This window comes from Larus michahellis, chromosome Z (assembly GCF_964199755.1).
Source record: "Larus michahellis chromosome Z, bLarMic1.1, whole genome shotgun sequence".
Taxonomy (NCBI): domain Eukaryota; kingdom Metazoa; phylum Chordata; class Aves; order Charadriiformes; family Laridae; genus Larus; species Larus michahellis.
Window position 1 is genome coordinate 13,788,130 of NC_133930.1, and position 27,292 is coordinate 13,815,421.

General features: G+C 40.0%; 2 protein-coding genes across 3 annotated transcripts in view; one reads left to right on the forward strand and one right to left on the reverse strand.

The window, feature by feature from the left end:
- The window catches only part of PRLR (prolactin receptor), a 175,013-nt gene extending 166,247 nt beyond the window's left edge, over positions 1-8,766 (reverse strand). For both annotated transcript variants that reach the window (XM_074570489.1, XM_074570491.1), the window contains exon 1: positions 8,702-8,766. The gene's annotated coding sequence lies outside the window, so the exon portion shown is untranslated. The remainder of the gene's footprint in view (positions 1-8,701) is intronic.
- A 53-nt stretch (positions 8,767-8,819) lies between these two features.
- SPEF2 (sperm flagellar 2) overlaps positions 8,820-27,292 on the forward strand; it is a 65,470-nt gene continuing 46,997 nt past the window's right edge. Inside the window, exons 1-7 of the mRNA XM_074570541.1 lie at positions 8,820-8,954; positions 9,768-9,870; positions 17,033-17,285; positions 18,938-19,108; positions 20,709-20,849; positions 21,885-21,955; positions 22,847-23,063. Of these exons, the coding sequence (XP_074426642.1) occupies positions 8,897-8,954; positions 9,768-9,870; positions 17,033-17,285; positions 18,938-19,108; positions 20,709-20,849; positions 21,885-21,955; positions 22,847-23,063 (1,014 nt within the window). The 5' untranslated portion in view covers positions 8,820-8,896. The remainder of the gene's footprint in view (positions 8,955-9,767; positions 9,871-17,032; positions 17,286-18,937; positions 19,109-20,708; positions 20,850-21,884; positions 21,956-22,846; positions 23,064-27,292) is intronic.

Genomic DNA, 27,292 nt, shown 5'->3' on the forward strand with positions numbered 1-27,292 from the left:
ACGCCTGAGGGACAGGGTGCCATACAGAGGGACCTGGACAAGCTTGAGAAGCAGGCCGGTGTGAACCTTACGAGGTTCAACCAGGTCAAGTGCAATGTCCCACACCTGGGTCTGGGCAGCCCCCAGGATCAATACAGACTGGGGTATGAAGGATTGAGAGCAGCCCTGCCAAGATGGACTTGGGGGTGTTGGTTGACGAGAAGCTCAACATGAGCCAGTAATGTGCACTCGCAGCCCAGAAGGCCAACTGTATCCTGGACTGCATTAAAAGAATAGTCACCAGCAGGTCGAGGGAGGTGTTTCTCCCCCTCTACTCTGCTCTGGTGAGACCCCACCTGGAGTATTGTTTCCTGCTCTGGAGCCCTCAGCACAGGAAGCACATGGACCTGTTGGAGCGTGTCCAGAGGAGGGACACAAAAATGATCAGAAGGATGGAACACCACTCCTATCAAGAAAGGCTGACAGAGTTAGGATTGTTCAGCCTGGAGAAGAGAAGGCTCCATGGAGACCTTATAGCAGCCTTTCAGTTCTTAAATGGGGCTTATAAGAAAGATGACAATAAACTTTTTAGCAGGTCCTGTAGAGATAGGACAAGGGGTAGTAAAAGAGGGTAAATTTAGATTAGATATAAGGAAGAATTTTTTTACCATGAGAGTGATGAAACACTGGCACAGGTTGCCCAGAGAAATGGTAGACGCCCCATCCCTGGCAAGATTCAAGGTCAAGTTGGACAGGGCTCTGAACAACTGGATCTAGTGGAAGATATCCCTGCTCATTGCAGGGGAGGTTGGACTACATAGTCTTTAAAGATACCTTCCAACCCAAACTATTCTACGATTCTTTGAAATCTCCTATTCAGATTGCATGTACTCAAAAGAATAAACTGTTTATCAATAAGACAAGGATATTGTTAAACAAAACTGTATTTCAGTATCCATTAAGTACAAGCACAACATTATCCCTGTTGTTATGAGCAACTCTGATGTCTAAGAAGAAAAGAAATATTCTATTGGGATCAGCCTGAGAACCAACTTATTGTGGCATAAGATGAGAGCAATATGCAACTTGAAAGATAAATCATTATTATAGAAAAGAAAGTCTACACATATCTTCTACTTATAAAACTGAATTCTGTACACTACCATTATCATGCCATGATTTATCGTTAATTTATTGTTAAAAGGAGCAACTCAGAATGTTATCCCATGGTCTCTCCTTTGTCTAGCTACATCAACATCACTTTAATTTTTTTTAAACTATTTACCTCATCAGTTTTACCCTAATTAGCTAACAACTGCTGTGGATTAAAGAACAATTGTGAAAGCCTAATGTTCTACCAAGAACATTTCCAATGTACAGTATGCTTGACCAATGTTCTGATTCAACATAATGAGAAGCAACAAGTATCCAAGGCTTTTAAGTGCTGGCATTAGTTGCAAGGTTGCTAGCCAAATTCCAGATCACTTAGTTATATTGTGCTTACTCGCATTCCCTCTCCAGTCCAGAACAGACACACTATTCTTCATTTTATACCTTAAAAATATAATTGAACAGAATTGTTTGTGCACAATAGCTATTCTATTACTAAAAGAAAAAGCAGTTACATTTCAGTAATAGCCAAAAGGATTCTCGTTACATTGCGTACATTCTTTAATAATGCTAGACAAAAGCTACAGTGAAAGAACATAACATGGTGCAGAGTTAATGAGCATTTATTGAACAATAAAGACAAAATACTAACTGATGAGGCCTTATGAGTACTCCAAATACTATTCAAAAATATATCAGGCCATTGTATAAAAGTAATGCATCTATAAAGTAATTATCTCACATTCTGTAACTCTCTGGAAAGGTCTGGTTTCATCAACATCATTTGTATCTCACAGAAACACTATGCCAGGGGCTGAATTCAAAGGTACACGGCAAAAATGAACCAACTGGAGAGAACTTTCTTTCATCCACACCAAGTGCATAACTATTCTGTGCATGAAAGAATGACTACAAGGAAAATGTTCACATAATTTAAGTTCTAACTGTATTATGACACAGACGTGTGTGTGGATGTAGGTAATTATTGGGATTGACTGAAAACATCCTTTGCCAGTATGTTTTACATACAATTTTCTTTGGTGGAGAAATAGTGAGTCAGAATTTCAAGGCTCTGTTCAAGCTGGAGCGTGTCCAGAGGAGAGCTACCAGGCTGGTGAGGGGTCTGGAGACCAGGGCATATGAGGAGAGGCTGAGGGAGCTGGTCATGTTTAGCTTGGAGAAGAGGAGGCTGAGGGGAGACCTCATTGCCCTCTACAACTACCTGAAAGGAGGGTGTAGAGAGGTTGGTGTTGGCCTCCTCTCCCAGGTGAATAATGACAGGACCAGAGGAAATGGTCTGAAGCTGTGGCAGGGGAGGTTTAGATTAGATATTAGGAGGAATTACTTTACTGAAAGAGTGGTCAGGCACTGGAACAGCCTGCCCAGGGAGGGGGTTGAGTCACCATCCCTAGAGGTATTTAAGAAATGTCTAGATTTGACACTTCTGGGCATGCTCTAGTGGCAGAGACTGTAGGTGGGTGGTTTTTTTGTTTTGTTTTTCGTGTGTGTGTGTGTGGTTTTGTTTTGCGTGTGTGTGTGTGTGTGTGTGTGTGTATGGTTGGACTCGATGATCTCAAAGGTCCTTTCCAACCATGATGATTCTATGATTCTATGATTCCAAGCCACAGAACTAAGGCAATCTGTGAAGCCTCAATCCCCTTTGTTCCATCCCTAATGGAACCCTCTTCTTGGCTAGCTATCTGTACCAGTCACATTCCTTTATGAATCTTTATCCAATTCCAGTCTCTAATTTTCAGTGTTCTTACCCCTTGCCTACTGTGTTTCCCAACTACTCCTAGCATCCTGCTAAGGGATCACAGTCTGCATCCCGGAATCTCCACCTTTTGGTAATACCATACAGGTATTAAAAGAAAGAAATTGAAATCGCTAATAAAAAGGAAAATAAACTATTAAGAATGAGATGCTCAAAAATGGGTAATCAATTCAGTGGCACCAGTGACCTCTTCAAAACAAAATGTGCTTAATTTCCCATTCTTTTGTTTCACACACTTGCTTAAAGCTTTATCTACATGCCAGTCTCTAACTTCCCTGTTATTTACTGTGTCCTTAAGACACGTTGTCCTGGTTCCGGTGGGGATAGGGTTAACTTTTCCTGGTATTCCATGCCATGTGAGCCACGCCCACCCTGAGCTGCCGGGGGAGGGGGCAGGAAGTTGCTGCTTAAAAGCGGGCTGGGGCGTCCCGGGTCCGGCCCGGCCGGCGAGCGGCGGGGAGCGGCGGTTCCGTAATCGCGTTTGTATATTCCCCTGTCCGTGTTGTTGTTGTTGTTTGCCTGTTCCCTTTGCTGTTCTGTTAAACTGCCTTTGTCCCAACCCAAGAGTCTTGCCTTTTCTTACGATCCTTCCTGTATTAGGAAGGCACGTGCGAGCGGCACGTGGTTCTTTGTTGCCATCTGAGGCTAAACCACGACACACGTATGTACTCATTATTCAAACAGGTTCTAATGAACATTCTACTTCCTTTTCCTTATGTGAATTTTCATTTTGTCAGGCAGTTTGGCCCTTTATTTCCACCACTTATGCTCAGCTTTTACTGTTCTGATGTCTTCTGTATAAAGTGTTCCAGTGCTTTTGAAATGGTTGAGAAACACTGTCTACCTTAAAGCCACAGAATCCCTTCCAAAAACTTTCAACAAAAAGCAGTAAATCTATACACTCTTAAAAAAAATAATCTAAAAAACTGCTTTTGTAATTCTCTAAGTATTCTTACAAATGAAACCAAACAGCATCAATATTTCAAATGTTATTCAGTATTATCTGGGGCTCTGGGCAACCTGATCTAGTTGAGCATGTCCCTGCTAATTGTAGCTGAGGGTGGGATAGATGACCTTTAAAGGCCCCTTCCAACCCAAACTATTCTATGATTCTGTGCTTATACGCCACTATCCACTGTAGCAGGTAGTGGACAGTGATTCCTCACAAACACATCACACTGGAGACACTGAATTCTCATTAGAAGCGGAAAAATTCTTCAGACCTTGGCTTAAACGTGGAAGTGCCATAATTGAACTAAACAGAATGAAACTGTCTCAGTACAACAAGCAACTTACAGTTCTCTGCAATAGGTTACATTATCTTCTTCCTTACTTGGTTACTAGTATGGAAAATAAACAAAACATCAGTTAGCCATAACGCTACAGTTGTTCCTCATACTGGAAGCATTTCACCCTGTTTTTTCTTCATAGGGTCCGAACTTCGCTGCAGTTGCCTTAATCTTGTCCAGTTATTTAGGAGATTTATTCAAGTTGAACCTACATACTAATAACCCACTTTCTAGTGCAGAAAACACCACACCCAGTTACAGTATTTTCCTGCACACAGCATACCTGGAATTTTCCAGACTGCATCATACATTATCATCAATATTTGAACACAGGTGAAACACTTGTTTAAAATATAAGGAAGATCCTTAAGCAGTGACTGCAGTTCTTTGATATATATTGTATGTAGCCGCATTAGCACTGCCAAGTGTTTGTTCTACAACTACTTAAAGCAGGGGACTTTATTTATGGTATTTGTACAGCACACTCCCACCTTAGCATTCTTCATGCAGATAACAAAAAGAGCAGAATATGCCACAGGAACAACAGTTCCTCTCCAGAGACAAAACCCCCCAAGCCCTAAACAGGGAAGGTGAGAGAATAAAGATGGGCAGTAAATGCACATATAACATACATCTATTACACAGCTATTGAAAGCAAGATAGCACTTGAAATACCATCTGCAAGTCAGATGCCTAATAACAGAAATAAAATAACAGAACTACTACAGTGCTGAAAGCAGTGAGCAGAGAATGCTGCTTCAAAGTACACTGAACAATGTACTTCCTCGCATAAGATGAAGAAATTATATTACCTTTTATTAGAGCCTGCTTAAGCTATGGAACTGCTTACCACAGACAACACTTAGACTGATTCAAAACTGTCTGCATGTATACATGGAAGGAAAAGTTACTTATACCAGCTTATGTGGATGCAGAAAGCCTTTCACCACTGGGAAGGAGGAACGTTCTAGGGAGTCTTAGTATATGCTAACAGCTCTTAGTATGTGCTTTCCCCTAATTTCTTGCCCAGAATTTGTTATTGATCATAGTCTGAGACAGAAGACAGGACAAAACAAACACCTGCTCTGAATTAATATAGCTGCTGTCTTGTGGCATCAAAGAAAACCCAGGTAGGAGTCAGAGCAGGGTTCCATAGTTCCTGGTGTTCTAAATGTCAGTATGGGCAACAGAACTGAGAGATGTAGCTAGCAAACAGCTGTGTAAACATGTGGTGAGCGCAAACCTCAAGACAGTGGTTTTTTTCTGTTTAGGGCTTGAGCCTCTTCTGTCCTCAGTACAGACACAAGAATCCAGAGGTGACAGGTGGCGAGTACCTGTGCAAGACGAGTATAGTTGAAACTAAATTTCAAAAAGGACACAATCATTTGATCATCCCAGAGGGAATAAATAATGTTAAGTAAAATGAATAATCAAACTAGAGAAGGAAAAGTGGAAAAAAAAGCCCTATCAGAAGTGAATGCTATTTAACCTCTTTGTAACTTCCCAAGAAAAAGACAAGGCAAGCAAACAATAAAGAACATAAAATTACAAAAAATCAGACTTAAGTATGTTTATAAAAAATTTTAGTGAGGCAGAAAGAAATTCTAGTTCAAAAAAAGGGAACTCCTGAACCCACACATTCGTTAATCACTCTGTATCAGTTTAGTGCTACTATTGTCTGCATGGCTTCAGTATAAATGCAATTTAACTTAAGAATTCAAGCACTTCTCCATTTGGCTTTTCTTAATCTTGGTTGTATTAAGAAGAAATAACTTCTCCTTATCAACTCCCCCTTCAGTGTAGAATCTTGAACCTTTAAAAGTATTTTCATTGTCCTTTTGTGATAAAAGCTTAAGTTTATTGATAATAACTTTAAAAACTGAATTTTTGCCCTTTTATTCTTCATGCATACCACTATTACATCGAGGTGATCCACAAAGGCCTGAGGCTCGATTATGTCATAAGATCTTTTTTTGTTCTTCATACATGCAGTTTCTTTCAGGAGGGCAAAAGGAATGAAACGCAACAGATAATCCCCGGCACTTCAATTTCTGTGCTCAACACATTGCTGTTTGATATATTCTATTCCTTTGACAACCTATACATAGTTCTCTCCTCTTTCAAAGTAAGCCCACAGCAAGACGTATGAAGTTTAAAATACACAGTTTTAGGTGAAAACTTCAGATACATTCCATAGCCCACTATTAGTGTTTAAAAGCTACATTATGCAAAATACAGTGTCCCCTGGAAAATCGGTTTGGAATTTCATGGGCAGTCCCAGTGGCATTCCTAGCAGAGAAGTAAGAAATTAACAGAACACAGAATAAATAACCATATTATTTAAAAATATTATGTGTTTTTACCAAGGGTAGAATTAGGTAAATAGTTACCTTACGTGTTGTCTGCAACTATTTTCCTTTAAACACTGTCTGGACTCAGCTTTCACAGTGCAGAACATAGACATCTTTCCAAGTTCATAAATTCAGGGAAAGAATGAAGTACAAATTGATTACTACATTATTCCATCGCTACTGACAATTCTGCAAAAAAGCTACATTAATTTCTTAAGAGCTGAGACAGATGAAATAGCAAACCACTACTGAACTTAAATATAAAATTCTGCATCTTTCGCACAATTCTAGCTTATTTGACTAAGAATTTGTTACATCCTTCTCAACAGACAGAACAACCAATGTTATTTTTTAAAAAAATTAGGTGTTAGATATCCATTGCATATGACAATGAACTTGAAGGAATATATTCCTTAAAAAAAAAGTTCTTAAAGATACAGGAAGTACCAGCTTTTCAAAGTCAGAGGCAATATGGAAATAAGTTCTAAACTTAATATAAATTAGTCTGGTTTGCATTCTTAAAATCAACATAAATTTCTGTTAATGACTACTTACAGCAACATTTAACTATATATAAATATAAATACAAACACATAGACTTGTGGACCTGAGGAAAAAATTCCATGATGCAGCTAGAACACGTTTGTTCCTTGCATTCTGACATATCAAAAACACATGCTGATGGTAGATACTCCCACTGCAAACATTATCGTAAAAAAAAAAAATATCATTTTTTTTTTCTTCCCCTAAACTCTGGATGTTTTAACAAATTAACATACACACAAAATTTTAACTTTTTTAAAAGGATATAAATATTAATTTAAACATCTGCCCTGAAAGTACTTCCCCTCTCTTGAAGTCTCCTGTTGCTTGATTCATTCACGTGCCGCTAATACTACAATGACCTTCTGAAGGTATAAATGACTGGCCAGTTACACATTTACTCTTATAAAACTCAGTAATTTATTTCAATTTAAAGCACACCCTCTCTAAAAGCAGAGAGATTTATATCACAACACTTCTAGAGGAACAGAATCCATAATATTCCAAGTTCTTTATGTCAACTGTTAATCACCGTCACTTTTGAAAATTATATTTAGTTTGTTGTCTGCCTGTCATTAACTAGAGTCTCTTGTTCCTTTCTTTTCTAGATTAAATAATCCTTCAGGATTCTGCACTGCACTGAAAGATACTTGAAAACTTAATTAAATCAACTATAGATCTTTCCAGAGAAACAGCCAGTTTAAATTCCCACGGCTTGTACTGTATTTTCCAGCTGTAGTTTTCTTCTCCATGCTCCACATTTCTGTAACATGCTCTTCAAAATAGGGGCACCAAAACGACGCATGATATTTCAGTGTGATTCTAAAACAAACATGACCTAATACAAACAGCAGCAGAGCAAAAAAACCCTGTCAGTGAGGCTTATTTCAAACCAAGCTCGGATCCCCAATCTGGCTCACTACCGAGCCACAGGCCAGCTGTACTGCCACAAAGACGCTCCCGGGACTTCCAACACTACGGTTGAAAAAAACAGTGAAATCCTTGTAAACTTCCAGCACATATTTAAACTGGCAGAGCTAGTTCCAGCGGTTTTTGCTCTCCCTCCCCCTTTCATACGGCGCCAACAGAGCAACTTGTGCCATTATGTGAACTGGCTTGGGAAAAACCACACAGATTGAATTTTTTTTTTTTTTTTTCTTGCCAGATTGTTTTTGCAGGCGCAGAGTCCCCTGCTCCGCACCCTCTGCGCGGGCACAAGTGCAAATTCAGCAAGGAGCAGCCGAAGGCTGAGGTGGAATGGGGAAGTGGCGATTTAAACACTTATTTGAACAAGCAGCTAGACAGGCGGCCACGCAGCAGGGAGGGGGGCGGCTGGGGCGGGCGGGCGGGCGGGCGGGCAGGCAGGCAGCGCGGCTGACAAGGCGGCCGCCGCGCCGCTCACAGACCTCACGGAAAACGGTAGAGGATCGCCGGACACTGAACGACAAGCGGCCACCGACCACCTGGGACCGGCAGGACCCCGGTGCTCCGCCGCCCTCCCCCCGCCCGCGAAGCCCCCGGGCAGCCCAGCGAGAGACGCCCGCTCCGCTCCGGCCCGCTCCGCCCCTCACGGCCCCGACAACGGTTGGGACGGACAACAGCCTGGCGCGCGACACGCCGGCACGCGCTCCTCCTCCTCCTCGCGGCGCGCTCACCTTGCTCCGCGTCGCCCCGCCCCGTAACCACACCCGCCGCTCCGCCCCGCCGCGCATGCGCGGCCCGCCGGGGCTGGGGGAGGTTGGCCGCCTCCTCCGCCGCGCATGCGCCCGGCTTGGGTCGTCCTGGCAACGGGACGCGGTGCCAGGCGGGCGTGAGGGTCGTCGTCGCCGCCTCCGCCGCCGGCCCCCGTCATGTCGGAGATCTTGTGCGAGTGGCTGAACGAGGAGGTGAAGCTCTCCCGGAGCGTGGGTGAGTGGGGGGAAGCCCGCTGCGCTGTGAGGGGTCGGGGAGGTCGGGGGGCTGCCGGCTTGCCCGCCAGCGCAGGGGGCTGCCACGGGGTCAGGCCTTCCTCCCGCCCAGGAATGTGGGGGGTTCCCTGGGGCCCTACTCCCGCTGATCTACCCATGGGCCCTCCCGCTTCCTCCCGTCCAGGTACCTCCTCAGGTACATTTTCCGTCTTTATGCGCAAGACAGTGATTTTCCAGGTGAAGTTAGTTCTCCAGGCGCAAGTGCTCTCAGGAGACACGAGGAGCTCAAACTTCACCTGCTAATTGGGACTCCAGGGGATAAAAATATTTTAATATGTTTGCAAAGCAGTGCTTTGTTTTGAATGGCAGGTGTTGTGCTGGCTTTGGAGAAGCATTTGTTCTGCAGGGAGGGGACAACTGTCCATGGATGAGAAACACATTAGATCTAGCTTTGTTTTCTTTTGCATTTTTTAGGAAAAATTTAGTAATTACCATTTATAGATATTGCTACCATCTTAATGACGATTATGACAGTGTTTTATTTTAACACTGAAAATGAGAATTAAATTACTACCTAAAGTTTATGTTGCAAAATAACTACACTGAAAGCAGATTTACTTATGACTTGAAAACTAGTTACAGCTAAATCAATCTCCTAAAATTCCTCTGAATTATTTAACAAAGTTTGACCTTAATTTTGTTATAAAAATAATAACGAGTTGTATTAAGATGAATGTATGCATTCTTTTAATTATCTTTTTTTTTTTAAAAAAAAACCCAACAAACCAACCAAACAACAAAAAACCAAACTTAGTTCCAGGATCATTTTCAGAAGAGTTTTCTACTGGCTACCTGCTAGGAGAACTTCTACACAAATACGGTCTTCAGGATGACTTTAATCAATTTTCACAGAGCAGGTTAGTACATATGGATAACATGTCTCTTAGAGAAATTAGACAAAATATTTTTAAGTTAGGATTTGCTAATGCAGAGTAGGAAAGATGTCTAGAACTTACCAAGATTCGATACATTTATTGGTAAATCAAAAGCTACTTATATTTTACACACAGATTAGCCTTATATTTACAGAAAGTTTGATCATACTACTTCAAGAAAATTATGCATTTTGATTGTAACTACCATAGCAGCAAGTTAGACCAAAATCTCAACAAATCCTTCAATGATGTCTAAGATTGGAGGTACTGACACTGTCCCCATGAGCTGTGTAGAGCCAGGAATCCAGAGGTGTGGTGTGGTGGTGACCATTACATCTTCACTAAAATGAAAACGGTGGATGTAAATTGTGAGGCTCTGTGTGAATCCTTGGCAGAAGATCATATAAGAATTTGTGAGTTTACAAGTAAACTGGTGTAATATCCACAATGAAGAACAGAAACAGGAAGTTGAAAGGTCTGTGCAGATCTGTGAGCCTTGTTGGTGCAGTTCATGGGGTTCCTTGGCTTATGCTCCATTTTATTAGACCTTGGTACACATACATATCAAGTGTGCCAGGCTGTACATCCTCTTTCTGGTTCTTCTGAACCTCTTTTTTATGTTCTTTAAGCTTCTCATTTATTCATATCCTTTCCTGTCCAAGTCCCACCAACTTGTAGGAGAGCCGCTTGAGCACAACTAACAAAGGCAGTCAACGAACACAGCAGTTTTGCACAGCAGATTTTAGGCTCCACGTCTAGGACTTCTATATCTCTCATGAATTTCCAGGATCATTGGAAAACTCTGGTTGACTCTTTGAGGAACGTTAGAGTGCCTGCTGCTCCTGGGAAAGGATAGCTTCAGGAGGCTTCACTTCTAGGAATCTCTAGCAGCTTCTAACAAGTTCTGTCAACTCTTCCTGATAAAAGGGTGCTTTGAACTCTTGTCTTTAGCTGGCTTCTGATTAGGGAGGTGCAATTAGTGAACATGCACTTCAGCAGGTGAAAGAAGAGGTTAGAAACTCTGCTGAGACAGTGTATGCATGCTTAGCAAAGGTGGTGAAGCATGACAGGGCATGTTCCCCAGTACCCACTGGAGCAACTACTCAGAATGTCAGAGGCCTCAAGTCAGGTTACTCCCCAGAGAAAGGAGGCAATTCTCCATGTCTCCGGCTGAAGGTATGCACAGAATGTTTACTTAGCCTTAGGCATGGGGAGGTCATGCTTGTGGCGGATCTGAGTCATGAAGTCAAGCTGTTGCAGAAGGATGTCAGTAGACTGCACAGATGATGAAAAGGAAATTGAATCTTCTCTGAGACATTGCAGATACAGGAACCTGAACCCACAGCTATGCCAAGGGAGAGGCAGGCAGAATCTGTGCTTCTTGGGTTGTGAAAAGGAGGTGACTGGCAGCTTGTGACTTCTGGCAAGAGAAGGAAGGTTCTTGCTTCACCTGCTGATCTGCAGCTGCAGAACAGGTTCATTGCCTTGGTAGCAGATGAGAGGCTAGTGTCTCTGTGCAAGAAAGCATCTGAGCTGGTGAATTCTGAACTCCACAGGAGCACCAGGAGGAAAAGGTGAGTGATAGTAGTGGCAGACTTTCTCCTGCAGGAATTGGAGCTGATCTCACATGCTAGCCAGGGAGGCTTGCTGCTTGCTGGGGGACAGGTCCAGGACTGCGGAGGCTTGTCCAGCCCTTGCACTGTTACCCCTGCTCCTTTCCTATGTGAGCGCCAAGGATACTGCCAGAGAGACCTAGAGCATATCAAGAGTGGCTCTGGAGGCAAAAGTCAAAGGCATGGGAGCCCAGATATTTTTTTCCTCAATTCTGCTGGTGAGGTGGAAGGGCTTGATGAGGAGCAGATGGATTCTGCAGGTCAACAAGTGTTTGTGCAGCTGCTGTCAACAGCAGGGATTTGTTTTTTGCAGTCGTGGGATCCTCTTTGAAGTTGGAGGACTTCTAGGAAGAGATGGGATCCACCTGACCAAGTTGGGCAAAAGCATCTTTGCCAGTAGGCTGGCAAACCTGGTGAGCATAGCTTTAAACTAGGAATGAGGGAAGAAGGAGATGATTACTGTCAAACAAGTGAGGAGGTGATGGCCTAGACTGGCAAGCAAGAGGAGGAGGGTGATGTGAATAAGAAGAGCAAAACAGTGCAGAAGGCTGCCCACCCCAAATGTATGTACGCAATTAAGGAACTGCTGAGAAGACGGCATTATGGGAGAAACATTTCTCTTTTTCTAGTGAATCAACACAACTGCCTGCCTCCCTGAAGTGCCTGTATACTAATGCATGCAGCATGGGGATCAAACAGGAGGAATTAGAAGCCTGTGTGCAGTTGCAGGACTGCAGTATCATTGGAATCACAGAGAGGCAGTGGGAAAGCTCACACAACTGGAGTGCTGCCATGGCTGGGTATAGGCACTTTGGGATGGACAGGATGGGAAGGTGAAGAGGAGGTGCTGCCCTTTATATGAGAGAGTAGAGAAAATGCATGGATCTCTGCCTTGGGATGGATGATGACCAGTTAAGACCTTATGAGTTAGGAATAGAGGAAAGACCAAACTGGGTGATGCTGTGATGACTGTTTGCCACAGATCAGTTGAGCAGGAAGAAGTATATAAGGTTTTCTTGAGAAAACTGGAAGATTTCTCATTTTCACAAATTTCAGTCTGAATGGGAAGCTTGAATTAAGTTGGTATCCACCAGAAGAGAAACACCACCAGGTGCAAGCAATCCAAGAGGTTACTGGAGAGCATTGATAACTTCTTGAGAAAAGTGATTGAGGACCTGAAAAGGGGAGATGTTCCACTAAACCTAGTATGTACAAACAAGGGAGGTTCAGCGCAGCATTGACTGCAGAGACCATGAGATGGTGGAGTTCATGATCTTGAGAGGAGTGAACAACCTAAATAGCAACATCACAACCCTAGACTTCAAGAGAGCAGACTTTGCCTTGTTCAGGGATCTGCTTGCAATAATCCTATGTAAAATGGACCTGGAGATAAGAAGTCTCCAAGACAGCTGATTGATTTTTTTTTTCTTTTTTTAAATTATTTTTTCTTCCAAGGATCATCTCCTCCAAGAATAATCCATCTCAATGTGAATAAAACTGAACAAAGGCAGCAGGAGGCATGAATGGAAGAATAAGGTGCTACTGACAAAACTCAAACATAAAAAGGAAGAATACAAGATATGAAAGCAGGGTCAGTCAACACAGGAGGGACACAGAGACACTGAGTATGAAGGCATGGCTCTAGGAAAGCCAATGCCCATTAGGAGTCAAAACTGGTGAGAGACATGGAGGGCAACCAGAAGGGCTCTTACAAGTATCTCCACAGCAAAAGGAAGGCTAGAGAAAACATGAGGCTACTGCTGACTGGGGCACAGGACCCAGTGGAAAAAACACATCAGTGCTTACATTGAGGAAAACACTACTTGTGCTCCCGAATTTTTTAGCATTCTTCCCAGGGCTCTGAAATCTCTTTTGATTGACCTTAGACTTTTTGTTGCAATATCATTTGTACGGACGTGAAAGAGCGGGAATGGGTGGTAGTCTGAAGGTTGTATTAGGCTCTTCAGTCTTGTGATGATGTGCCTAATTTGGGCCCCAGGGAGGCAGCAAACTTCCCTGAAAAGAGGGTTCAGCCTACAAACAGATGCTTCTATTCCACTCAGTAGGGAATCACCAATGACCATTACTCACCGTTGTTTCTTCTCAGTGCTGGTCTTAATGCAGGTTTTTTTGTGAAGGGTTGGTCTTTCTGACCTTGGCAAGAATGCTTGAGCAGTTCCTCCTCTATCTCATTGTGTGCTTCGTCCACCACACCCAAGGCCTTGTACCTATTCTGTAACGGATTTCTCTTACCACTCCATGCTGAACCTTCTTTCACCCCTCCTCATGCCTTGTGACGCTGCCTGCCTCCTTGCACAAAGCAGATGCGGGACCTGCCTCTGTAGTGGCCATGCTGAGTTGGCTTCCATGTATCACAGATGGCATAATCCATTGATCAGTCTCCCTCTCAGATCTTGAATACTCCTCAGTCGGCCATGCAAAAGGCTGAGGTACTTAATGCCTTCTCTGCCTTTGTCTACTCTACTGCTAAAACTTGCAGTCAGAAATCCCAAGCCCCTGAGACTAGCAGGAAAGTCTGCAAGAAAGGCTTGCAAGAGGCTTGCAAGAGGCTTTCAGAGGCTTGCAGAGGCTTGGTGGAGGAGGATCAGCTAAAGGGGCATTTAAATACATTGGAAATACACAAATCTGTGGGACTTCATGGCATATACCCACACATGCTCAGGAACTGGCCAGTGTGGTTACTAAGCCATTCTTAATCGTCTTGGCAAGGTCCTGGTGAGTGGGGAGATTCCTAGGATTAGAAGAATGCAACCGCCACTCCTCTTCTCAAGGAAAGCAAGAGGGGGGAATTGGGAATGTACAAGCCAGTCAGCCTCACCACAGTCCCTAGGAACTGATGGAACAAATAAGCATGGAAACCATTTCCAAGAATATTACGGACAAGAAGACGACCGGGAGTTGTCAGCATGGATTTATGAAGGGGAAGTCATGCCCGACTATGCTGACAACCTTCTACAATGAGGCGGCGAGCTCAGTGATTGAGAGAGGATCAGTGTATGTCGTTTACATTGACTTCTGATACTGTCTTCCTTAACGTCCTCATAGACAAACTGATGAAGTACAGGCCGGGTAAGTGGACACTGAGGTCGACTGAAAACTGGCTGAACTGCCAGGCTCAAGGGGTTGTGATCAGCAGTGTGAAGGCCAGCTGACGATCAGTGATCAGTGGTGTAGCCCAAGCGCTGATTGCGAGACCAATACCGCTTAACATCTTCATTAACAACCTGCGTGATTGAGACAGAGTGCATCCTCATCAAGTTTGCAGACGACACAAAACTGGAAGGAGTGTATGATACACCAGATGGTTGTGCTGCCCTTCAGAGGGACCTTGATGGGCTGGAGAAAAGGGCTGACAGGGATCTCATGAAGTTCAGCAAAGGGAAATGCAAAGTCCTGCATCTGGTGTGGAAAACCCCATGCCTTCAGTACCAGGTGGGGGTCAACTGTCTTTAAAGCAGCTGCGGAGAGAAGGGCTTGGAGGCCCTGGAGGAGAACAAGCTGACCATGAGCGAGCCCTTGCTCTTTGCCCTTGCAGCAAAGAAGGCCAGCAGCATCCTGGATCACAATAAGAAGATTTGGCACTGCTGAGACCATATCTGGAGTGCTGTGTCCTGTTTGGGACTCCCCAGTGCAAGAAGGACATGGACGTATCGCAGCAGGTCCAGAGAAAGGCCCTGACAAGTATTGTTCTGGCCGTATCTGGCATATAAGATGGAGATAAGTGTATGTGGTGTTTTTTACCACGGTACTCCAGAACTATGTAAAGATAATTTGATGTTTTCACTTTTCTTCATTACTTTCCTTTTAATAATTACCAATATTGATATTTTGAAAACTATCAAGAATTGAGGCAATGTTTTCTCAATTCTAAGATATTTTTTCTACACATTAAATCAATTATTACTGTCTAAAAGTCATTGTATGGTCCTGGAATCCTGCAAGAACCTGTAGCTGTATCTATAAACTAATACTTTAAAATTTGGAGTGTGCTATTAAGGAAAAGCATATTATTCATGGATGATTTGGTAAGTTGACATCACTTTAATATGTTTTAGCACAGGCCACGGCAAGATCATACCTGTTGGCGTGGTGGTGGGACAAATGTATATTCTTTTTTTAAGATAGGTAATGGTAATTTAGAAGGCACTGACAGAAAAGATTGTGGGGTCATTGCGACTAACTAGTCAAGGTCTACTTAACTATATTAGTTGCTTACGTTGCACAGTTTTTGGAAATATAAGCAAGGGAGTAATAATTGAGAAAGTGATACTACTTTTTTAAAAGGATTATTACTGGAAAATTTTTTCCAGTTTGGCTCTCCATATTTGAAAAATAACATATTGTAGTTTTCCCTGAACTCTTGCAATGATCTTGAAATCAGATTTACAACATCTTTGTATTATGATGCAAGGTTAAGAAATTCCATCATATCTGAATCCAGAACAAAAAGTTAAGAGGTGATAACACCACAGCTTCTCAATGCACATGAGATGATTTCTGACAATAGGGCTCACCTTAACCTTGACTTAATGGCAGAAAAATGATCAGTAGTTGCAAGCTGCAGTTATATATAATTGTGTAAGAAAGAAGGTGTGGACTATTATAATGAAAATAATGAGCTCCTGGACTCATTCAATAAGGTGAATACTGTGTTACCAGAAGGTCTTAAGTTAAAGTTGGACATTTTTTGTAGAATTATGCTGTAGTTCGGCTGACCTCAAAAGCTTGTTGGTTCATGTGAAGGAACTATTGTGAACTCAAGTGACAAAGCAGTATGGAAAGCATGATTTTATGACTCAGGTTGAAGTTATGTATTTGTTGGATGAAATTTCATGTGTTAATTGTGATGCACTAATAATTTATTGTTATTGGGTTTTGGTCTGTGTATCTATTGATCTTGAGTGCTTCCACAGGAGAATCTACATATAAAGAGAAATATTAATCTGCAATCCTCTATTTCAGTTTTGAATGTAAATTGCTCATTGAGACCATAGCCTTTGTTTTCAATACTACTCCAACCCATGTGTTCATTTACTCTTATTGGAGAGGAAATATGACAAAGTGTTGTGAGGGTTAATAGATTATGTAGACTTTTTTAATAATTTCCTATATTTTGGCTGGTTAGACCTCAAGTGGATTGACACAGTTAATGTACAAACTTCATTCTAACTCTTTGTACTGTCTGTGGATGGTATACAGTTAGCTGCAATTAGGTTAAACTTTTGCTGTCAGATGCACTTTGTATGTACATGTATCAAGATTTATACAACCCAATGTGTTCTCTATTTTTTCCAAAAGTTTTGCCTAGTAGACCAATGCAGTTACATGTACTGCTGTATAAAACCTAAGCCAAAGTGTGTATCACATTACTTTATGGAAGTCCTCTGTGTTTTTTTCTACCCTCCTGTCTTAGTATGAGATAAATGTTATGACCATACTTATTGCAGCAAGTTGGAATTGAAAATAAGTTTACTTTTCTCATTTTTTTGTTGTTGTTTTTAATCATATAGGGTTACAAATGCAAAACTTAACAATTTTTTTCGCCTGGAGCCAACACTTCACCTCCTTGGTGTACAGTTTAATGAGAATGTGGCCCAAGACATCATGACAGGACGGCATGGGGCTGCAACAAAGCTTTTATATGAATTGTATATTGCTTTAGAAAAAAAGAGAAAGACAAAGCTCACTGGAGTAGCCATGGAAGGAATGAGACCTGCAACAACTGCAAAGCTTAAGTCTATTGAAAGTGTTTTGTATCGAGAGGTAATCAACTATGCCTATTTTGTATAAATACATAGGAAAAAAGGTAGCATACCTCTCAAGCATGTTGCATGCTTTCCCTCCCCACTTTTTAAATCTCCTATTCAAAACCCAAAAAGGAGTCCTTTGCTATGTCTTATACATAGACAGTGGGATTGCACAGTTTATGTGTGACTCATTGATTATCTGTGTTTTGTGTTCCTATGTTTTGGGTCGTTCTGTGTTACCTGCTCTGTTTTTAAGCTTTCTCCAGGCTTAAAATACATATAGAAAAAAGGCTACTAGTTGTTCAACAGCTGCTGTTTTACTCATTTGATCAGTACAGATTGCAGAATGCAGTGTGGTATAGGTAGCAACTTAGACTAATTTTCTCCCCAGGAAACCTATTTATAACTGTTGAGTTTTATGCCACAGGGGTTTGGTTCCTTCTGTCGTCTCTCCATATGTCTATACTACATTCCAGCCTGCAATAACTATATGCTGAATAATACGAAGAGGAAAAAACAAAAAGGAAAGAAAGTGTCTAAGAGGAAGTCAGTATTGAAATAGTAGATTCTGTTAAGGATGTTCTTCTTGACTTCAACAGTAATGCTAAGCATGTGCAGACCATAATTTGTTACCAGGATGAGCAATCTTTAAGAATCTATACATTGTGAATTGAATTCAGCTGGGTGAAATCTCACATTTTTTCTGGCACATTTCCTCAAAAATAGTCTGCAAGCAGAAAGTTTACCTAAGCATGCAAGGATAGTACCAAACAGTCAAAACATCCCTTCACCTATAAAGGGATAGCTTAAAGAAGATAAGGCAACTGAGAGTATCTCCTGTCAATAGATACGTTCAGAATGGCATTTGAATTGTAGAATGGATGATGTTAGAAGGGGCCTCTGGAGGTCACTTAATCCACCCCCCCTGCTCTAAGGAAAGCGAACTAGAACAGGTTGCTCAGGGCCTTGTTCAGTTGGGTTTTGAATATCTCCAAAGGTGAAGACATCACAGCCTGTCTGGGCAAATTTTTTATCACCCTTTCGCTATTATTTTTTTCCTTATGTTTAAGTTGTATGTTCTGTATTTCATTTGAATAGACTAGAACCAAATAGTTCCAGTTGGAAGGGACCTACAACCATCATGTAGTCCAACAGCCTGACCCCTTTAGAGCTGACCAAAAGTTAAACCATGTCCAAATGCCTCTGAAACACTGACAGGCTTTAGGGCAACAACCACCTGTGTAAGAAGCCAGTTCCAGTGTGTGACTACCCTCTTGGTAAAGAAATGCTTCCTAATGTCCAGTCTAAAGCTCCCCTGGTACAGATTTGAATCATTCCAACATGTCCTGCCACTGGATGCCAGGGAGAAGAGCTCAGCACCTCCCTCTCCGTGTCCCCTCTTCAGGAAGGTGTAGAGAGCAATGAGGTCACCCCTCAGTCTCCTTTTCTCCAAACTAAACAAAATCTGGCACTGTTCAAGTTCAAATCTGCATGTACTTTTCAATGCAGCTAGTCCTGTTTTTCTGAAGAATATTCGGTCATGTTTAGATGTTGTTCTGTATACATTAATACGGGAAAACACAGTTTGAAATTACTATTGCAAAATTATCATATTTAAATATATGTCTTACTGTTTCTGACTCTTTATTGCTTGATGTTTAATTTTAGCGTTTGAAAACTTTAACACCACGTCAGGCTGATTTGCAACTACAGCAGATTTCAGAGCATTTTGAAATAAAATCTAAGGCAACAGAAGATAAAATAGCTCGTATACATATTGCAGAAGAAAAGAAAGTTCAGAAGCTCCAACAGGAGCAAAGAGCCCAAGACACTGAAAAGGTCACTACTTACTTTTTATAGATTTATGAAGAAGTATTTTCTCAAGGTCACTTATATAGTAAGTTAGTTAAAGCCAGTGGGAATGTTTGTTAATTCTGTGCTACGCTGTCACGCTTATACAAAAACCAAGAAAAGGAGTATGAATGGCAATCTAAAGCCAATAGAAAGATATAGATACAAAGCCAATATACTGTTATAAGACCCTTAAAACCATTAATATTTTAAAATCACTTAATGTTAAGTTGAGAATATTTGTGTCTTGTCATACATAGAAAATATTTATAGATTTGAAGACGAAGTGTAAATTTCACAACTGTATGTGTTTAAGGAATCCTTGTAAAGGGTTTTCTTCATTTGTGAAGAGAAGATGAAGCATTGTTCAAAAGACACAGGGAAGGGGACCAATAGTGGGTATGGCCTCAGAACATTGTGCAGTTCTGTGTAGCTGTTCTGATAAAGTAAAAACGAGGAACTAATTTCTTAAGGTATGGCAATACTCATCCAAAGTACAGCCTGTGGGTTGTATAGAGGAACTGACCAGCTGTCCAAGGGTTTTTGAACCACAATGAAAGTGAAGTTAACTAATTTGAGATGCATTTTATGTAGCTAATTAAAGGGAGAGAGTCTTGCTGTGGTTATTTAGCTGTTCTTTTGCCACTGCATGAACAAGAATTAAAAAAAAAGAAGTCCCTTCATGTAGTTAGAAAAGAAAATGCAAGCAATATCCAAAATATTCAAAATAAAACTTTAGAAGAAAATTTATTAATATCTTATTTGGTATGTTATGTATTTAAGTTTTAACTATCTTTGTGTCTGCAAGAAACCTTTTTTTCCCACTCAATTCCACCTTTAGCTGCATGTATATGTAGTGCATTTTTAACTATTGTAATTTAAATGTTTTTTACTTCTTGATCATCTGAGACTCATTGTTCAGCAATAATATTACCTAATGGTTGTCTCTGTCTCTGTACCAGGAAACTGCTATTTTCAGTTTCTGTGCTGAATTCTAACCTGAAACAGATACCATACTAGAGCTAAAATTTACTACAAGCCCTTAAATGCCTATTAGGTTCTGACCATAAACTGATTTTCTTTACGGATGTGCTGCTATTGCACCACAGTATTTGTTAATGCAGGCATAGCATATATAAATATACTAATTTCTGATAAAGGTACTTAAAATATGTATGTTCATCTTTGGATATTGTGAACATATACTAGCATATTGCTGTCAAATTATTCAGAATGTAGAATGATACTTTAATTTAAAATGCATTTTAGAGCATCTAACTCGATATAAAAATGGTGATTTATGAGTACAGTGGCTGAGAATATTCACAGGTTTAACTGTGGACAAAAGATAAAGAATTTTTTGCTTTCATGGCATTTTAGTGATCCACTTAAAAAAAAAAAAAAAAAGAAAGAAAGAAAACTCTTTTGCTCAAACCTGGAGCCTGATAAACTCTTATAGTTTCTTCCTGGAAGATTTTTTTCCTTATGGCTTAATTACTTTTACTTCATAAATGTATAGGTAGTTTAGGGCCATATGGTGTATTTTGTTTCAACTCAAGTATCTGAACACAAGATCTTGAATATTCAGCAACATATAGGAAGAAGAAGACAAAATGAAATAATGGCCAGGATTCAAGCAGCCATTATACAGATTCCAAAGCCACCACCAAGCCACACCATAAAAGCTATTGAAGCCAAAAAATTCTTACAGAAGAAAAGAGAAGCAGAGGTAACTATCATCTATATTAGTTTAATGTTAATTATATGAACTTGCAAAACATATGGTTTCTAGGGGCTTACACTTACAAATACTGTACTTGCACCATCCAAAAGCTGATGAGGTAACAGTTAAAATGATATACTCGATTCAACCAGTGAAAATTAAGCTAAATATTAATTTGATTATGATTCTACATTTGTTACTTAGTAAAAATTTGGTTTGATGTAAGAGAAAGTTCTTGTCGAAAAAATACCATAGGTAGGTACTAATTTAATTGGTGTTAGCTTCTATTCTACTGACTAGAATATGTGAAATAAGAGCATTAATGTTCCCTTCTCATTTGTGCATGATGAAGTTTTGCACCATAATATATGAAATCTTCTGTTACACACTATAGAACTCTATCAAAAATGTTAGTAACAACTGAAATTGACAATAGTCTTAGATCAACTCAAGAGATGATGTCAATGCAGGAAAAAAATAAAATTCTGTATTATCTAGTGCTGAAGAGTACTTGGACTGTAACCTTACCGTTCATGGATTGTATTGTCATCAGGAGTACAAATATTATCCATTTTTACAACTGCATAACTGTGACAGATGCATTTAAATGTAGAGCGTAGGGACATAGTTGCTTGATTAACTACCAGGGATAAATTCAAGCTACTAAATCTAAAGCAGATCATAGCTCAGAATATCTTGTTTCAGATCCCTGAATGGTGGGAATTATATAAACTGCTATAGTCCTATGTAAAATTAGAATTATCCTGCAGAATTAATATCTGCAAAATCTTCGTATTTTCTGGCTGTTGGATATAGGTATAGCTAGGAAAAGGGAAAGGGGGAAGGAAATGAAAAGTAGAAGACGAAAATGGTCTTGCCATGTTTTCTTAATCTACCTGGTGCTTAAAATATTTTCAGTGTAAACATTTCTGTTGTACTAACATGATTTAAAAATAATCCCCTAATACTTGGTCTGTCGAACCTTCCTTCTAATGCTTTGTGAAGAGAAAAGGAACATTAAATTTTGTATTATTTCTTCAGGATACGTACAAGGAGATTAAAAAGTTTGAGAAGTCTATGGCAGGAAATACCTCTGCAGTAGTCACTGACAGGTAATATTTGGATATTGGATTGTTAAGATTAGACAGGATCCTACCTCAGGTGCCTACTATCTATGTAGGCAGATACTTAAGGAAAATGTAATGGTTTGTTTAGTTTAAACTGTGGTTGTCCTTTGAGTGATTGTCCCACTATAGCACTGCAAATATTCCAGCTCCAGCACCCTTACAGTGTTTTTACCTTACTTTTAGTCAGTAGGGATGTCTCAAGCTTCCTTCTCTCCTTTTTGCCATATATGCAGCAACGGAGGACACAAAGTGCGTTTCTTCTCTGTTCATTTCAGTCATTGTGTCTTTAAGGCCAGTCAGACTTGCAGAGACATGAGAGTGGTTGTGGATGTACATACACAGTAACACATTTCAAAGAAAATGGAGAGAAATAATCTTTCTCCTTAGACTTATCTGTATGTTGATTTTTTTGTGAATAATTTTAAGTAATAGTCATTCTGTCACCTTTAGTGATATGTATACCATACTCAGAAGAGGTGGCACTCATGCATACTGTTGGGGATACTTGTGTGTAAACAACCTGTGATTAATGACTGAAAAACTGCACTCAAACGGTATGGATATATTGAAGAGTAACCCATCTTTCTTTGATATTCTGTGAGCCTTCCTAATTTCCTGTTTCTGCAGAATTTGACTTCGTATTAGCAAAAAAGCTAATTGACAGTTGGCTCAAGTCAGTGCTGGAGCCCTCGCCTGGACTTAGTGGTCATTGTGGGGCACAAGAGCATCAAGAAGTAGCAACAGTGCCCTCAGAAAGTGCTGCTGTGCGTTTGACAGACTTGCATATAACTATACAGATATCTGTATGAAAACACCTCCAAAAACCATAATTCCTATAAAGTCAGTGATTTTTTTCTTTTTAATCTTTTCAATCAGCGATATACAAGAATCATTGCAAACACAGACGTTGCAAGAAACAACTCTAGAAACTACAGCACAGACTGCTACTGAGCTGTTAAATATTTATTCAGATGATGAGTATATAAGGAAAATTCAAAAACGTATAGAGGAAGATACGTTTGCTAGAGAACAACGTGAAAAAAGACGACGAAAAATGCTAATGGAACAGTTAATAGCACATGAAGCTGAAGAGGTGAGAAAATGTATGCTGAAGTACATAACCCATGCACAATTAGTAACATAAAAATTTGCTTACAAATATAAAAGAAGAGGATTTTTGGAGGGTTGAATAAAACTTGGAGGGGATAAAGGGAGGTATATACACTTATCTCTGGAAATAACTTTTATGCCAACTGTTGTCTTTCCTTGAAAAATATGGAAGGTTGTCCATTCTTTCTTGCCACCTTTATGTCATACTTTATCCTTATAAATCATAAAGGATCAAATGAAGGCAGCAGAGCTAAGATTACTAAGAATCAGTTAAGACATGCCTTTTGATCCTCCCCAACAAAGTTGAACTTTAAATAATGAAAATGTATGCTTGTTATGAAGAAGATACTTATTAAAAAACAACAAACATGGCATTGCTTGGTTGAAAACCTGTATTTACAAATGTGTCATGTAAAGTTTTGGATGAATTCTGAAATGGTTGTGCTGGGTGATATGAAGAAGCAAAACACTTATTTTTCAGATCAGAGCTTTGATTTTTGATGCGTTATGGAATAGAAGATGTTTCTCTGGAGGATGTCTGTGTTGTGTCTGGAAACAGATGTTGCAGGTTATTCCATTTGAATCCCATTAGTAAAGCACAAGGCTTTTCAGATTCCTCCTCAGACACTCATTCAAAATGCAGCTCCTGAGATTACTGACTTCACGGATCTTCTCTACCAAAATAGAACCTTGTAACTTACTGGGTGTCTGTGATTTCTAGTTATCTTTTATCTTAGTATGGCACTGTGAGTCCTTAGCTTAGATCATATGGGCTGAAGCCAGTATAGCCGAGCGTGTCCCCACTGCTGTTGTGTAATAATAGCACTTCAGATGTATGGCATTTCTGAAAGGGAAAAATATGACATTTTTTTATATATACACATGTATATATCTTTATCTGTGTATGTGTGTGTGTATATGTCTTTTTTAATATGTATATATACTTTTTTATATATATATGTATATATATATATAAGCGTTGGCAGATGTTTTTGGACTTGTTAAGAAAAAATTAGATTTGTTGGGGTAGGCATCTAGAAATTAGATTACTTCTCAATATCTATACCAGACCTATATTCTATGAAAAACACCTGTAGTGGCTTAGACCAAGAGTCTGTGTATCTTGTCTCTGAGCTCTCATTCAAAGAGATTCTATATCATGTTCTTGTTGATGTGCATAGGCCATGTAGAAGTTTTGCAACCCAGTTGTCTGAAATCACCATAGTCCCAAAACTCGTTCTTTGCCTGCTATCAGATGTTGCAGCCCCAGCATGACCCCAGCAGCCTGGACTAGTGGTTCCTATAGCCATGGCTATCATCTGATGGCTACGTGGCCAGCAGCAGTCACTGGGGCATTTGGTGGCTACAGCAGCTCTAAGCCAGCAAAGCCAGCCAGTGCTGTAGAGGAGGTCAGACAGGTAATCCACCTATGGCTATAGCACGAGACTTGTCAGTTTGATATGGAGGAGTTGTTGCAATGTGCTGTCAATCAGACTGGTTCCAGTGAGGCACTAAAACAAGGGAAAAGTAAAAATAGTGTTCTTAAATTCCCAGGAAGAAAAATCAGTGTTGATATAGGAACAATAGAAGTCATAGACCGCAGGAATTAGAAGGAAAGGCAAGTGGGCACTTGACTGGAAGAGTAGTCTGACCAGATCAGAGAATCTATTTAGTGGTGATTTGGTTCTAAATTAGCAGACGAAGAGGTATCTGATTTGAACTCTGTGAGATTTCAGAAATTAGATCTTACTTGACAGAGAAGCTTGAAGAAAACTGACATATAGTCTTTGAAAAATAAATAAATATACAGAGTAGTTAAAAATTACTTTCTCCCTCCGTTAGACATTGAACCAGAAAAGATTTGCAGATTGAAATTGTAGCTTTCATGTAGACATTAGGGTCAGATTTTTACCTATACTGCATAAAACTTGAATGCAACACATGAGATCATTTAGAGTCAAATGAATGCCATCACTTCAGAGTGCTTTCATTTGCTTTGTGTCCATATGTATAAGCATCTACTAAAAGAATCATGTTCAAATTCTTGAGTTCTGGCACACTACAAGTTGGACCCTGGGAGAACAAATATTTTACAATTATTGACACATCTCTATGGGGAGCACAGGGTGATCCCAGTCAGATTTTCATAGGCAGGAGCTGAAAGTGTTTGACAGTAACATCACTTCATCCCAATTAAATCTTTGATCTCCACCATTTCAACCAAGTGTTTGCTCTAAGTACTCATTATTTTTAAATTCTCTTTTCATATTTTCGCTCTCTGAATTTGAAAGGTTATCAAGAAAAGTTACTGTCAGTAATAAATTGAGAAGATGAAAATGGGAGCGGAAATTAATTGTTAATACATTATTGCATGTCAACCAAATAGATTTATGTATGCTAACTTGTAAGTTTTGGTCGTAAATTTTATGACTACACAACAGGACAGAATTCTTTCATTTGTGTGTAAATTAAACAAGGAAATAGAAAAATAGAAAAATGTGATATAGTAATTATGCATGAACAACATGAAACACAAACACATTAATGTTTGACCACTGGATGCCACTGTTGTCTCAAGTAGGTAAACTGATAAAAAGTTTGTATTATGCTTTGTCAGTAGTAGAACTATTACTAAGATGTCCCATTTACGATATTTATGAGTTCTTCAAACACTTCACAGTAGTCTGCGAAGTTGATTTAAAATGTTAGGTCAAAAAATTGTAAAAAAAATTTTTATTTTGTCTCCCAGTATGCCCAAAAGTTTCAAAATTTTTCAACCTTACATTTTAGTACTTTGTCCACTCCTGTTTGTATGAAAGATAGCTACCAATGCTTCACTCCCCTATCCAATAAGCACCCTTTTGGAATTATGAGTTCTGGATCCTAATTTATCCGTTGTGTAGCTCTAAATTAGTTGCCTTTTCATATGTTCTTGTTCCACAAAAATTTACTGGTTCCTCTTTTTAGGCCTACTCAGCATGTCAAAATATTTGATCGCTTAGAATATCAAAGTTCTCTACCCTTCAGTTAGCACAGAAAAGGTCTCTCTCAGCTGCTCTGAAGTGTTCTAAAGGAGCATCTTCCCATTTCCTTTGTGAAGAGCACATTCACCTAGATGAGGTGCTTTGATTTCTCACTGAGCCAACTATTTGCGCCATACAGTTGATGGTTTGTATCACAAATGACCACTCTGTTAGGGTGGCTCCTTCAATCCCTTGTGAATTAGGGTAGAAAGATCCTCTGGTGGAATACTTATTGCTGTACTAATCCATGGACAAGGGTAAGAAGTTGCAAATAAAGAAAACAGTGAAAGATATTGACTTGTAATAGGAAGCAAAGTCAGTGCGCCCTCTAATCTTCTTTGAAATTTTAATGAAGTACTAAGTCCAAAGAAGCAGTGGATAGGACTGAGGCAGCAAAGGACATCATGTCTCCTTTTATTGCCTAGACTTCATGAATATAACAGACAAATGAACAGATTAACTTTTCAGTAGGCAGTGCTATTGGAAAATTTTATCACCTGAACTGTATCAAATGACACAGCATGAATATGAAAATATAAAGGGCATATGAAGTCATTACTATTGCATTGTTTTCCATTTCAGTTGCATGCATGATGATAATTCAGTGTGTAGAGAAATAGTGTACAAACAGTACACTACAGATCATTTCCCAATTTAAGTCCTTAAATTTGAATACATTTCATAGCAGTTTTGCTGCATCTGAAACAAATGTCCAGGGAATCAGAATTTCCTCTAAAATTCTGCTGTAAGAATGATACGTGGCAATGGGGCAAGCTGATGCTTTTGGTTAGAATCAGAAGTAGTTCTGGACTGTGAAAGAGCAAGGCAAAATTTTAGGTTAGGTTAAGCATTAGTTTAGATACCAAGAACAGTTTAGTGAAGTGTGGTAGTGAGAAGATACTATTATGTTTTGACAAGTACTTTGAAAAATAACATTCCACAGCCTTCAAAGTGCCTGTGCACACCAACCGTGCTTCAAGCAATGGTTCAGAATTGTTTTCTTATAGTCCTGAACAAGAGATTCTAGTCATGTCCCAGTGAGAACACTGAAACTGTTACTTAGAAGTCCTGTATTTCCCTCTGTTCTGAATGCTTCCTCATATTCCCAGTCTCCTGAATGCAGGAGAATTGAGGAGATAATTACCCAAATCCCAATAAAGAAGGAAAAAGCTCTTCAGAGGAATAGACT